Below are 13,480 nucleotides of genomic sequence, written 5' to 3' on the forward strand. Positions count from 1 at the left end.
ACATTCTTTCTCTCCATTGGAGAGGCGCAGAGATGAAGGCAAGCTCAGTATCTGAGGACCTGCATGGTGGAACATCTCAAGGTAGCAGGGATGCTTTCCCTAGAGAGGTGCATCTTTGCAGCTTCTTCTGTGGCACAAGTGTCAGCAGGGTTTGTTTCATTGGAAATGAGTCTGTGTTTTCTTCTCTCTGTCTAATAAAGGTTGGGAGGTTTCTGTGTTATTCCAACAGAGGATCCAGCTGTGCTGTAGGATTAAACTCTTTGGTAGTGTTCCTCTTCCTGTCCAAATTAATTTTTAGGAAAATTATGAATAATCCTCTCCAATTCTAGAAAGAGTTGTAAAAAAATACAGCTGAATCTTACAGTGGCTGCTGCTAGTATCCATTCCAGTCAAAGTAGCTTTAGGCTGAGGACAGATACATTGGTTAAAAATGGCCCTCAAGAGTTAAGACCTTTTGTCTGTGATTGAGTTGGTAAGTAATTTCCCTACATGTTAACACTCACTGGTTAGCAAAGTAACAGTTTTCTGCACACAAAGGTCAATGAAAGATGGTAAGAGGTCTCTTTGTAAATAGGGCTGTACTTTCCATGCAGCAGCAAAGACAGAGCAGTGACATGGGAAGGTCACAGTGACTGGGAACTTCGCTGTCTTTGGGCAGACCTTTGAGCCATATGTGGCAGCCAGCATTTGCATCCCGCATATCTTTTTTTTTTTTTTTAACTTTTATTTATTTGAGAGGGACAGAAAAAGAGGCAGAGAAAAAGAGAGAATGGGCACGCCAGGGTCTCTAGCTACTGCAAACGAACTCCAGATACCTGTGCCACCTTGTGCATCTGGTGAACGTGGGTCCTGGGGAATCAAGCGTTGAACCGGGGTCCTTAGTCTTCACAGGCAAGCACTTAACTGCTAAGCCATCTCTCCAGCCCCCCACATACCTTACTGTACATCCCCCTCCCCCCACTTGAAAAAGAGGCTCAATAATTCTCCACATGGTCTCAAATAGGAGGCAGGAAGGGGAAGGTCAGCCTGAGCTAGAATGAAACTCTACCTCAAAAAAATTAGGCTGAAATAGTTACAGACTTTTTGTTTTGTTTTTTTTTTTTTAGAGTTGCAGAAAAGAAGTTTATTTAAGGTTGCTGCTTTGTACTTCATGCTCAAAACCCAAACTTCATATTAAAAATTTACTCTTAGCTAAATGTGTAATGAGTTTGATTGGGGTCCCAGGTATCTGAAATTTACCCCAAACTGGTTTCATTTGTTAGGACCAAAGTTGTCTCAAGGATGAATGTGGATTTTACCTAGACCTGTCTCTCTGAGTATGCCTTGTGTGTCTTTCAGTTCTCCAGTGGCATATTCCGCAACCAAAACGCCACACACACTGTTAGCCCCTGTGGCCACCAACCAAGCCAAGCAGGTAACATACTGATTTTCATTTCAGTAGTTATGCAATGTTTCAGTTATGAAACTGAAGATCTTTTCATGGCCTGGCTTTATTTAAATGAGCCATTATTCTGATAAAAATCTATGATTCTTATCCCCCAATTATTCAGTCTTCACATGGTTAACTGTAGTAGTCATTCAGGGGCTTATACTATCTATTGGACCGCTTGACATTCTCCTTTCATAATCCTAAGGCATATTCTGATGTTATACTTTTGGGTGAAGTGTTTTGATTTGTAGTTTATTTTCATTTAATATTACTTTACTTAAACATACAACTGCTGTGTGCAGTAGATGTCTAGTGGCCACGGTCAAGTGATCACTCAGGCTTAGCCAGTTTGGAACTGCTGGAATCAGAGCTGAGACTCAAGGCTGTCTGCTCCCTGTACTTTGCTTTTTCCACCACACTATTGAGTGTTAGTTCTGGGGTAAAGGTTGCCTTGTTTTTCTCCTGCCATCTCTGTTTTTCAGAGTTTGCATAGTTCCAGTGATATTATGTCTAGGTTTGACGTTGCCTGATAAAGTCCTCTACAAAAATAAGTTACACAGTAAATGGTTAAACAATTCAGAAGAAAATAATAGATATCTGGAAGACCCAGCTATCTCTGAATTAGTCTTGCTTTCTCTTGTATCTTGTATCTGTCTCTGACATGAGTAACTAGATTGTGTTTGAAGTCAGGGTTTGGGATGAGATCTTCAGACTTGCCCATTGTGAGCTCTTAGACATGCTCTAAAGCATCCAGCACATGACCTCTCTGGAGGTTGTCTTGTTCCCTGTGAAGGACACATAGTAAGTCATGAATCATGGTAGATAAGTGCAGGAGCATGGAGATGGAGAGCTCCAATAGTTTTGCTTTTAACCGTATTGTAATTCACTTAACAGCTGGAGCCGTCTTTTTTAGTAATTTGTTCATTCATTTCTCCTCCAAGTATTCAAGTGCCCTTTATGTGCCATGCACTGGAAAGATAGCCATGAGCTAGACAGACATGCTATCTTCCTTCTTGGAACTTACAAGGTTCTGTCCCCCAGTGTGATCTTAGGGATATTTGACATGAGATAAAATGTTCTTCCTTTTCTTTGGTGATTAGCTGAATGAACAAGTTCTCTTATTGCAAGGATGGTTAGTGGTCTAACATGAACATTTCTTTTATGTTCTCTTACAGGGGTCTCTAGTCAGTTCCCTGAAGCCATCAGGGCCCACACCAGCATCCAGTCAGTTGTCATCTGGTGATAAAGCTTCAGGTCAGTTTGTATTTTTGTTTCAGTGAGAAAGGTGAAAGATATGCCTTAGAGTTTGTTGTTCTATATCACAGAGGCAATTAGTTGACAAGAAACCAAGTCCAAAGCTGAGTGTGGTGGTGCACACCTTTAATCCCAGCACTTGGGAGGCAGAGGTAGGAGGATCACCATGAGTTCAAGGCCACCCTGAGACTACATAGTAAATTCAAGGTCAACGTGTGCTAGAATGAGACCCTACCTCCAAAAAACAAAAGAAACCAAGTTCAGAGGCCACCTTTGAAAGTCCTTAGCCAATGAGGAATTTTCAGGAAATTCGTAAGCCACTTACCAGCTTCTGTAAGACTTGAGGAAGAAGCCTGAAGGTTTCAGAGAGGAGCGATAGCTTTGCCTCCCCTTACCTTATTGGATGTCATAGCCTGTAAAGACAAATTTGAATGTTGTACTCTACTCATTCTCCCTTAATGAAAGTAATAGAAATCCTCAGGCAAATAATCACAGTTTAAGAATTGGGAGAACATGGAAATAAAATGGATTTGTTACAGTGTAGGATTTCAAAGTAAATAATTAGTAAGAGTTTATTGCTTCACATACTTGCCCTACATCCACTCAAGCATAATTGTTTTAAGTTTTCTTAATTAAATTAGTTTTACAAGTGACTAGAAGTGTTTTGGCCATGGTGTATATTGCCTAAGCCAACTTGAAATTCCTCATTTTCATGTGGTTCTTCCTCAGTGTCCCCTTCTGTTGGTGCCTTTCTATAACCTGCTTCATGTGGCCCAACCCAAGCAGCCTCTGCTTCACAGCCTGTGCTGCCTGCAGTCCTGCCTGTTTGCCACATTCCTCACACTAGCTGTTCATGCAAGTTCTCCCACAGCCTTCAAGCAAATCCTGTTAGACCTTAACTTCATACCTTAGCTGCCCACGTCCCATATATCCAGTCCTGTAGTCATTCATACTTTTCTGTCATCTAGACCTTTCTAATTGTATGCCAGCTTTACTTTCAACACATTCCTTGAGCTCAGAAACAATCCATAACATGTAAGACAAAGTCACATTCTAGAATTAGGATTAATGCTCAGGGCCACAGTTGGTATCACATTTGCCTCATGTGAAAAGGAGTTATATAGCATAGTACTTCTGATGTAAAAGGGAAAATTTAGTGGAATCATTAGACTTGAATTGTTTAGGATTAAATCAAGAAGTTTATTCTATTTCTGAGTAATATTTTGAAGAACTTTGGAAAGAGTTGGGTCTGTCTCCTATGAGAACTATATTGAAACTCTCTGAGGAGATCTGTCTTCATGCATTTCTTAGGTAATGTGTGACTTACAAAAAACCTGGGGTTCACCATTCACTTATGACAGAAAAAGACTGTCCAATGTTTAGGAAGGAATTTTTTTTGGACAGGAAACTTCCCTGAAAAACACTAAATGGGCTGGGTGTGGTGGCCTTTAATTCCAGCACTCAGGAGAGGAAGGTAGGAGGCCAGCCTGAGACTACACAGTGAATTTCAGGTCTGCCTAGGCTCTATCTCAAAAAAAAAAAAAAAAAAAAAAATAGAGCTGGACATGGTGGCACACACCTTCAATCCCAGTATTTGGCAGGCAGAGGTAGGAGGATTTCCATTGAGTTCTAGGCCAGCCTGAGCCTACATAGTGAATTACAAGTCAGTCTGAGCAAAACCCTACCACAAAAAACAAACCAAAAAAAAAAAAAAAAACAAAAAACCACCAGCATGGTGGTACATGCCTTTAATGCCAGCATTTGGGAAGCAGAGGTAAGATGATTGCTGGATTTGAGGTCACCCTGAGACTACAAAGTGAATTCCAGATCTGCCTGGGCTAGTGAGACCTACCTTTTAAAAAAATAGCTTGTAAAAATTTATATATTTATTTATTCATTTATTTCTGAGACAGTCTCACATTGTAGATTAGGCTGGCCTGACTTGGCCTCAAACTCACAGCAGTCCTCCTGCCTCAGCTTCCTAAGTGCTGGGATTACAGGCTTGAACAACCATGCTTGACTTAATTTTATTTATTTATTTATTCATTTATTAGAGGGAGAGAAAGAGAGAATTGGCGCACCAGGGCCTCTAGCCACTGCAAATGAACTCTAGACACATGCACCACCATGTGCATCTGGCTTACGTGGGTCCTGGAGAATAGAACCAGGGTCCTTAGGCTTCGCAGACATGTGCCTTAACCACTAAGCCATCTCTCTAGCCCTATTTTTTTAAATATGAAAAATATTTCTGAAACCTCTGTGAACTAATTCTCTTATTGGCTAACAATGAAAATACTTGCATTGTTTTTTTAATTATAAAACTATTACATATCCACCATAAAAATTGTGTTGTAGAAATAAGGAATGTAGAAGGTAAAAGGTGTCCCATGTGCTTGTATTTCAGAGAAAGCCCTTAACACGTTGAGTTACATCACACAAGCTTGTGTCAGTGCTTTCTAAACAAAGACAACATATCTTGTCACCATTGGTTGGCTACCTGTTTCCTTGTCCCTGCAGCCCATTGCAGTGCCTGTGCCGTTCATCACTCCTGACTGGAGATGCACTTCACTCATTTTAGTGGTGCCTGGGGGAACACTTGAGCAGTACTGTGCTGACAGAATGTTCACCTTTCACAATTACAAGCAAGGCTGCACCGAGTGTGCTTGTGTTTGCATAAAGTGCTTGCTTTATTGTACTTGAGTGGTTTTGAAATTTTACCAATACCTTCAAATACAGGGTTTGTTTGTTTTTTTTTTTCTTTAGTTTTGGTTGGTGTGATTTTTTTTTTTTTTTTTTTTTTTTTGAGGTAGGGTCTCACTGTAGCCCAGGCTGACCTAGAATTGACTATGCAATCTCAGGCTGGCCTCAAACTCACAGTGATCTTCCTACCTCAGTCTCCTGGGTGCTGGGACTAAAGGAGTGTACCACCATGCCTGGCATGGTTTGGTTCTTTTTTTTTTTTTTTTTTTGGTTTTTCGAGATAGGATCTCACTCTAGCCCAGACTGACCTGGAATTCTTTGTGTTGTCTCAGACTGGCCCTGAATTCATGGTGATCCTCCTAGCTCTGCCTCCCAAGTGCTGGGATTAAAGGCATGCTCTACCATGCCCAGCATGATTTGGGTTTTTAAAATGCCATTTTCCTGTTTTCTTTTCCTCTCTTAAATTAGAGTGGCAGGAGAAAGTTTGAAGAGTCTCCTTAGACTACTAGTTGAAGTTTGAAGCTGAATATGGACATGATCATGCTTCACTGTTCTCTTTCTGTACTTCTGTGAACTCATGCAACTGCATAACAAGTGTGTGTATTACTTCTGTCACTAAAGAAAACTAGTACTTACCAAATACAAAAACTTAAAGAAAAATATAATGTATTAGGTTAACCTGAAGTCACAACACAGAATATTAACATGTTTATCTTTGAAGTTTTTTCTCTCTCAATTGTATATTATTTTCAAGTAATTATAAAGCTATATTACATTAAAAGCATGTTCCCAGTGCTCTAACTCAGAATTTAAGCTGCAATGAAATTATTTCCCTATCTTTTGTGAAAAGGAGACTGTGTGGCATGTCTTAGGTTAGAATTAACATTGGTAAGGCCAAACAGTGACCAAAACAGACCTTTAGCCTAAGTCAGATAGCAGGCCAGACCCCTTAGCTTGTCATGGGATGTACATGGGCACTGAGAGCTGAATCTAGGGCTCTGACTAGCAGAATGAGAACCAGAATAGGCTTCTAGCTGACTTTAAATGTCCTTGTTTTTCTCCATAATTTTAGGGCCAGGTACAGCCAAGACAGAAACAGCTGTGACCTCGACTCCATCTGCTGTGGGGCAGTTCAGCAAGCCGTTCTCATTCACTCCGTCAGGGTCAGTGATGAACTTACTGAAGTTTTGTGATAAATTGCTTGCAACCTTCCGAATAGTTTCTCTTGATCTTACTTCATCAGGAATATCTCATGCGTATAAAGTGTGTTGGACCCTCATTCCTTCTCCCTGTTGACAGTGCCTGAATGTTGTGATGTTAGTCTAGTTGGTCTTTGCATTTCAGGTTTTTATTTATGAGAGAGAAAGAGAGAAAATGGGCATGTCAGGGCCTTTAGCCACTGTAAACCAACTCCAGACCCATGCACCACCTTGTGCATCTGGCTTGGGTGGGTTATGGAGAGTTGAACCTGGATCCTTAGGCTTCACAGGCAAACACCTTTAATTGCTAAGCCATCTCTCCAGCCCAATCACCCTTTTTTTTAAAAAAGCATTTTATTTACTATTTATTTCTAAGCAGAGAGTGGAAAGAAAGAGAAGTAGAAAGAGAAATAGAGAGTGAGAACAAGTGCATGCCAGGGCCTCCCACCATTGCAAACAAAACTCCAGATACAAATGCCACTTGCAGTCAAGTTTGCGTTGCTGGTAGAAATCACCCAACCAAGAGCAGCTTGTGGGGAAAAGGTTTATTTTGGCTTACAGGCTCAAGGGAAAGCTCCACGATGGCAGGGGAAAACAATGGCATGAGCAGAAATAGATATCACTCCCTAGCCAACATAAGGTGGACAATAGCAACAGGGGAGTGTGCTGAACATTGGCATGGGGAAACTGGTTATAACACCTGTAAGCCTGCCCCTAACAATACACTCACTCCAGGTGTTAATTCCCAAACCGCTATCTCCTGGGAATCTAGCATTCAGAACACCTAAGTTTATGGGAGACACCTGAATCAAATCACATTCCGCCCCTGGCCCCCATAAACTGATATCCATACATGATATAAAATACAATACAGTCAGTCCAACTTTAAAAGTCCCCATAGTTTCTATCAATCCTAATGATGCTCAAACACCCTCATAGTCCAAAGTCTTAACTGAGCCATAATACCAAAAAAAAAAAATCCCCCCAAAAGCCATATGGCATAGAATAAACACACTGCAAAAGATGGCTGGCATTGGAAATAGCAAAGAAATATTCAACCAATACAAGATTTAAATAGGGAAAACATCAAACTCTGTAACTCTAGTCCAGCAACTCCAGTCAGTGACAAATCACCAAGTCCCATAATTCTAACCAGCAACAAGTTTCTGGAGTTTCAATTCCACATCTTCAGCTAGGCCACTCACAGTCCTAGAAAACATGGTCTCCATTGGGTCTCCACTGCAACCTGCAGTTCATCCTTGTTGTTCCATGGGGGTCTCCATGCAGGCATCCAGCAAAGCTGCTTCACACTGCCCAAGACCATGTTACAAACTGAATGACCCTCTCCTTCCTGCATTTCTTGTACTCCACAATACCAGGTAGGGTGCCAATTTGTTAATCCAGGGGGGAATAAAGCAGACTTTGAAGAACAGGACACTCCTTGAGCACTTAGGCCCCTTCAAAAGAGTCTACATTCTTTCTGTTGCCCCAGTGCAGATCAGCTGGCCCAATCTCAAAGGTTGTAATCTCAATTGCAGCTGAATAGGCAACAATTCACCCAAAGATCCCCCTCCCCCCCCCCCCCCCGTGCCATATCTCTCTCCTCAAACCAGTTCATTTCTACGCAAAGCAACCCTGCACAACTTCTCAGGACACGGGCATAACAGCAAGCTTCTCACATAAGCTACTAGCCCTGTCCATACAAAGCTTTCTCACCCTAATAAGCCAAACTTCACAGTCCATAGTTCTTATTGCATTCAGGTCTTTCGACTCCGACCAGAATACTCCATCAAGCTATACTTACGGCACTGCGTGGCATCATTTAGGCCAAGATTTCAAATCTTTCCACATTCCTCTTGAAAATCAGCTCCAAAAGGCCAAAGCCACACAGTCAGGTGTCCAATAGCAATCCCACTCCTCGATGCAACTTTACTGTTGCAGTGAGCTTTGCATTACTGGTAGAAATCACCCAGCCAAGAGCAGCTTGTGGGAAAAAGAGGTTTATTTTGGTTTACAGGCTCTAGGGGAAGCTCCATGATGGCAGGGGAAAACTATGGCATGAGCAGAGGGTGGACATCACCCCCTGGCCAATATAAGGTGGACAATAGCAACAGGAGACTGTGCCAAATACTGGCATGGGGAAACTGGCTATAACACCTAGAAGACCGTCTCTACCAATACACTCACTGCAGGAGGTGTTAATTCCCAAACCTGTATCAGCCAGTGTGGTGGTGCATGCCTTTAATCCCAGCACTTGGGAGGCAGAGGTAGGAGGATCACCATGAGTTCGAGGCTACCCTGAGACTATATAGTGAGTTCCAGGTCATTCTGGGCTAGAGTGGAAACCCTACGTTGAAAAACCAAAAAAAAAAAAGTATCTTTTGAACTTTATTTATATAATAATCTGTTCAGTGTCACATGTGCTGATTTTCCTTCAAAGTGGTAGAAGCATTTGTTCCTATTGCATTCTGTCCTTCATCTCCCTCGGCCCTCTCCTTGACCTTGAGATGACTCCTCCAGTCTCTCTAGTCCAGCTGCTGCTGTCTTGACAAACTTACTTCCATTCCTTCTCTAGATGAGCACTTGGTATGTTTCCAGTACTGGGACTTTGCTTTTCTTGGAGTAAGCAACAAATAGGGTTAGCCCAGCCATGCAACCATGTCTTCTCAGCTGCTGCCCTGCCTGCCCCTTCTTGCAGAGTGCCCCTCCCTCCCTTCCGGGCCTTGTTGGAGTGGCCCTGGTGCTCTGAGATGGGTACTTTCACTCTTGTTACTTCCAGATAGAGATAAAGTAGGGTGTTAAATGACATTGTTCCTTAGGCTTGCTCCTTTATAACATCTCTCTTTCCACTCACCAGGACTGGCTTTAATTTTGGAATAATCACACCAACACTGTCTTCTAATTTCAGTGCTACACCAGGTACAGTCTCTAAGTCTCACTTACTGTTTTTACCTTAAGTTTGGTAGTGATGATGTGCATTAGAAATATAATGGATAAAATGTAGCTTTAAGCTGTGGAACTGTAGCAATAGCAGAGTGTTTGGTTTAAGTGCCCAGTGTGAGTAATGTTACTCTGTTTCCATAATCATGAACAAGGGAGGCATTTACTTCTAGAACGTCACATTTGAATGTTAACATATGAACTGAAAAATCTCTGTCCTGTCTTTTTATCTATTTATGGTGGTTTTTGTTTGGGAGGGGGTGAGGCCAGGTCTCACCTATGCCCAGGCTGGCCTCCAGCTCCTGGTGAATCCTGCTACTTTAGCCTCAGTACTAGGGTTAAAGGCATGTGCCACCATGCCTGGCCCACCTTTTTAATTTATAACAAAATTTCATCCATCTTCAGTGATCCTACGGGGTGAGACTCATTGAGGCCAGAGGAGAATGTCAGGTGGCCTTTATCACTCACCCCATGTTTCCTTGAGACAGTCTCACACTCAACCCTGAGCTGCTGTTTTTGTTTTTTTCACATGGGGTGCTAGAGAATAAAGCTCAGGTGGTCTTGTTCTTAACTGCTAAACCATCTCCCCAGTTCCAAATTTTTAAGTGCCTTCTAAGTGGCCACTTCAGTGATAGTTTTCTAGTGTCACCAGAAGGGACCAGGGAGTGTCCAAGAGCACATTGACATCCTGATCCTGGTCTGGGTGTGACCCTTAAAAGGTTAGTGATTTCATTCTTTTCTCTGTAGAGCAAAGATTCCTTTAGCCTTTGCCCGCTGTCAACTCAGATATAAAAAGATTAGGGAGGGATAAAATACCAGAATAGATAATAGTACAAAACTCCTAAGAACTCAGTATAACCCCAGTGAGAGAATAGTAGAACCTGGTAGATAGCTCTAAAATGTACCCCAACAACAAAAAAATGATTATTTGGATTGTCAACACTGTGGGCTAGCGTGATGCACAGGGGGTGCAGAATGGTCCCTCACTGCCATGCTGCGTGTAGTTGGGAGAGTAATGAAGGCACCTTTTCTTTTTCTCTTTCAGTATCAATTCATTCCATGTATTCTAAGCATCATACGTTTGTTGTGTCTTAATGGTAGTAAAAAGACTTCATTCCTTCCCACATCTGAGATGACTCAGGAAAAGCCAATGTCCTGTAGAGAAGCATTAATTCTGTCTTTTCCAAATGACACTGCTATTAACCACGTGTCCCTGACTCTGTGACGGAGAGAGAAAATCTAGCTTAGAAATAGTGGGAAAGTGGTTAGTCATGTTTTGCCACATCCAACTCATTTCCTGATTTCTTTTTCCTGCTAGGGGAAACTCTCCCCACTGAAGAGTCAAGCCAGTTGGAGGCACTCTCACTTGGCGGGGGAAGCAAACCTTTTTGTGAGACTGTCTCTGGAAGCACCTCTACTGCATTAATGCCCAGTACCTCTGCAGCTGCCCCTCCAGGAGATCCTTCTTCCTCCAGTAGCAGACTTGCAGCACCGTCTGGAATTGCTCTATCTCCTGCCTCTAGCAAGCTGGAAACTCCACCATCCAAGTTAGGAGAGCTTCTATTCCCAAGTTCTGTGGCTGGAGAGACCCTAGGGAGCTTTTCAGGACTACGTGTTGGCCAAGCTGAGGACTCTGCAAAGCTGTCTAGTAATAAGATTTCATCCCCAAGCCTAACCAGTGCCCAGTCATCCAAGCCTTCAAGTATACCCTCAGGGTTTAGCTTTTCTGGCACTCCGGTGTTAGGGAAGCCTACTGAGCCCCCTGTGACCTCTTCCTTGACTCCCATCCCAGCAGCACCACCCACAGTTACCAGCACAAGTGCTAGCAATTCCTCAGCCCCTGTCTTTGGCAGTTTGCCTTCCACCAGTGCAGGACCTTCGGGGGTGATCAGCTTTGGCGGGACATCTCTGGCTGGTAGTAAAGCTAGCTTTTCATTTGGAACCCAGCTGACCAGTAGTACAGTGTCATCACCTGCCCCCACAGCAACCTCATCTGCCCCTCCCCTTTCCGCATCTTTCCCCACCTTGTCATTTGGTGGCCTCCTGAATGCCTCTTCCCTGCCCATGTCCTCTGGGAAGAGTACAGAGGAGGCCACGCCATCAGCTGGTCCTGAGAAGTCAGGCCATGGAGAGGTCTCAGCATCAACAACCTCACTTGCAGTGCAGCCACAGCCAGCTGTGCTTTCCCAGGCTCCTCTGCAGGCTTCTGACTCTGCTAAAAAGGAGCCCACTCTTGTGCAGTCCACAGACAGCAGCCAACAGACAGCAGCTCCTACTACTAGCCTCGTGGCACCTTCAGCAGAGGCCACACCAATAGCCCCTGGGGTCCCTGATAGCAAGACAGAGGTGGCATCCCCTGTTTCCACCTTAACAGGACCAGGGCAGACTCCTGTTGCAGCAGCTACTCTCCCAGTGGCAGGACCTGTGGGTATTGAAGCACTGGGAGCCCCCACTACCTCTAGTACTGTTTCTAGCAGCACACCAGGCCCCACCACAGGGACAGCAGTGTTTGGGACTGCCACTTCTGGCTCCTCTGTCTTTACTCAGCCACCTGCTGCCAGTTCTAGCTCTGCATTCAGCCAGCTCTCCAGCAGCACAGCCACTACCCCTTCAGGCACCCCCATGTTTGGGCAGGTGGCGTCCAGCACTGCCCCAAGTCTGTTTGGGCAGCAGACCAACAGCATCACCAGCACGGCTGCCGCCACGCCCCAGGCCAGTAGCTCAGGCTTTGGCAGTTCCAGTTTTGGTGCTTCAGCCCCAGGAGTCTTTGGGCAGACAACGTTTGGGCAGGCCCCAGCCTTTGGGCAGGCTACCAGCAGCCCTGCAAGCGGCTTCTCCTTTAGTCAGCCTGGGTTTAGCTCTGTGCCTGCTTTTGGCCAGTCTGTCTCCTCCACCCCTGCATCCACCAGTGGAAATGTCTTTGGAGCAGCCTCCAGTACAAGCAGCCCTGGTTCCTTCTCATTTGGACAAGCTTCTGCCAACACAGGAGGTACACTGTTTGGCCAGAGCAACCCTCCTGCTTTTGGGCAGAGCCCTGGCTTTGGGCAGGGTGGCTCTGTATTCGGCAGCACATCAGCTACCACCTCCACTTCAGCATCTTCGGGGTTCAGCTTCTGTCAAGCGTCAGGTAAGAACTTATAGAAAATTTTGACTTTGTTCTCTTCTGTGCTGCTCAAAACATTTGCAACAAGCCTGTATTGTTTTTGTAACCAAAAGAAAGGAAGCTGGTAGTACTGGTGCCCACCTGTAATCCCAGTACTTGGGAACTGGAAACAGAAGGATCAGTAAGTAGTTCAAGGTCAGCCGTGGTTACATGGAAGGTTCAAATCCTGCCTGGGCTACATAAGACACTTGTCTTTTTTAAAAAAAAGTGAAAAAGCAAACAACATTTATAGGGTAGCTTCAGGAACTTTGTCTTTATGGTTGGATCTGTTGCAGCAAAGTATGGCTCCACGTTTGCTCCTTAGCAACTCCTCTGCCTGCTGGTCACCAAGCTACCAATTGCATGGACAAAACAAGCCTCCTTAGTTAAAGTCATGGCAAGTAATTTGATGACTCATAACTATGAAATTTGAAATTTGGAAGGTACTTTAAGAGACCATTCATTGTGTCTAAAACTGTCACACTTCAAGGAGCCTGGCCTCACATCAAGTAGTTAGGAAAATCAGGTCTTCTCTTTGCAGTTCATTGGTCTGGTGGGAATATATTTCCTCTGACACTGTCTTCCTTGTGGGAAGAGCAGATGCTACCATTTAAGGAGATGGATTTTTTTTTTTCTTCTTGTTTTCAGTGTTGTGATTTAGAAATACTACACTGGGGCTAGGGAGATGGCTCAGAGGATAAAGTGTTTGCCACAAAAATGTGAGTACCTGAGTTCAGCTGCCTAGAACCCATGTAAAAACTGTATATGCTATGGCGAGCTTCTGTCATCCCATGATGCCTGTGGCTAGATGGGAGT

The 13,480-nt window shown here is 43.8% G+C and overlaps 1 protein-coding gene across 6 annotated transcripts in view; it reads left to right on the forward strand.

Moving 5' to 3' along the window:
* Positions 1-13,480, forward strand: part of Nup214 (nucleoporin 214) — a 110,258-nt gene that overhangs the window by 64,968 nt on the left and 31,810 nt on the right. For all 6 annotated transcript variants that reach the window (XM_045149919.1, XM_045149901.1, XM_045149926.1 and 3 more), the window contains exons 25-29: positions 1,339-1,414; positions 2,605-2,683; positions 6,456-6,546; positions 9,440-9,501; positions 10,841-12,649. In XM_045149919.1, the coding sequence (XP_045005854.1) occupies positions 1,339-1,414; positions 2,605-2,683; positions 6,456-6,546; positions 9,440-9,501; positions 10,841-12,649 (2,117 nt within the window). The remainder of the gene's footprint in view (positions 1-1,338; positions 1,415-2,604; positions 2,684-6,455; positions 6,547-9,439; positions 9,502-10,840; positions 12,650-13,480) is intronic.

The sequence above is a fragment of the Jaculus jaculus genome, chromosome 1 (assembly GCF_020740685.1).
Source record: "Jaculus jaculus isolate mJacJac1 chromosome 1, mJacJac1.mat.Y.cur, whole genome shotgun sequence".
Taxonomy (NCBI): Eukaryota; Metazoa; Chordata; class Mammalia; order Rodentia; family Dipodidae; genus Jaculus; species Jaculus jaculus.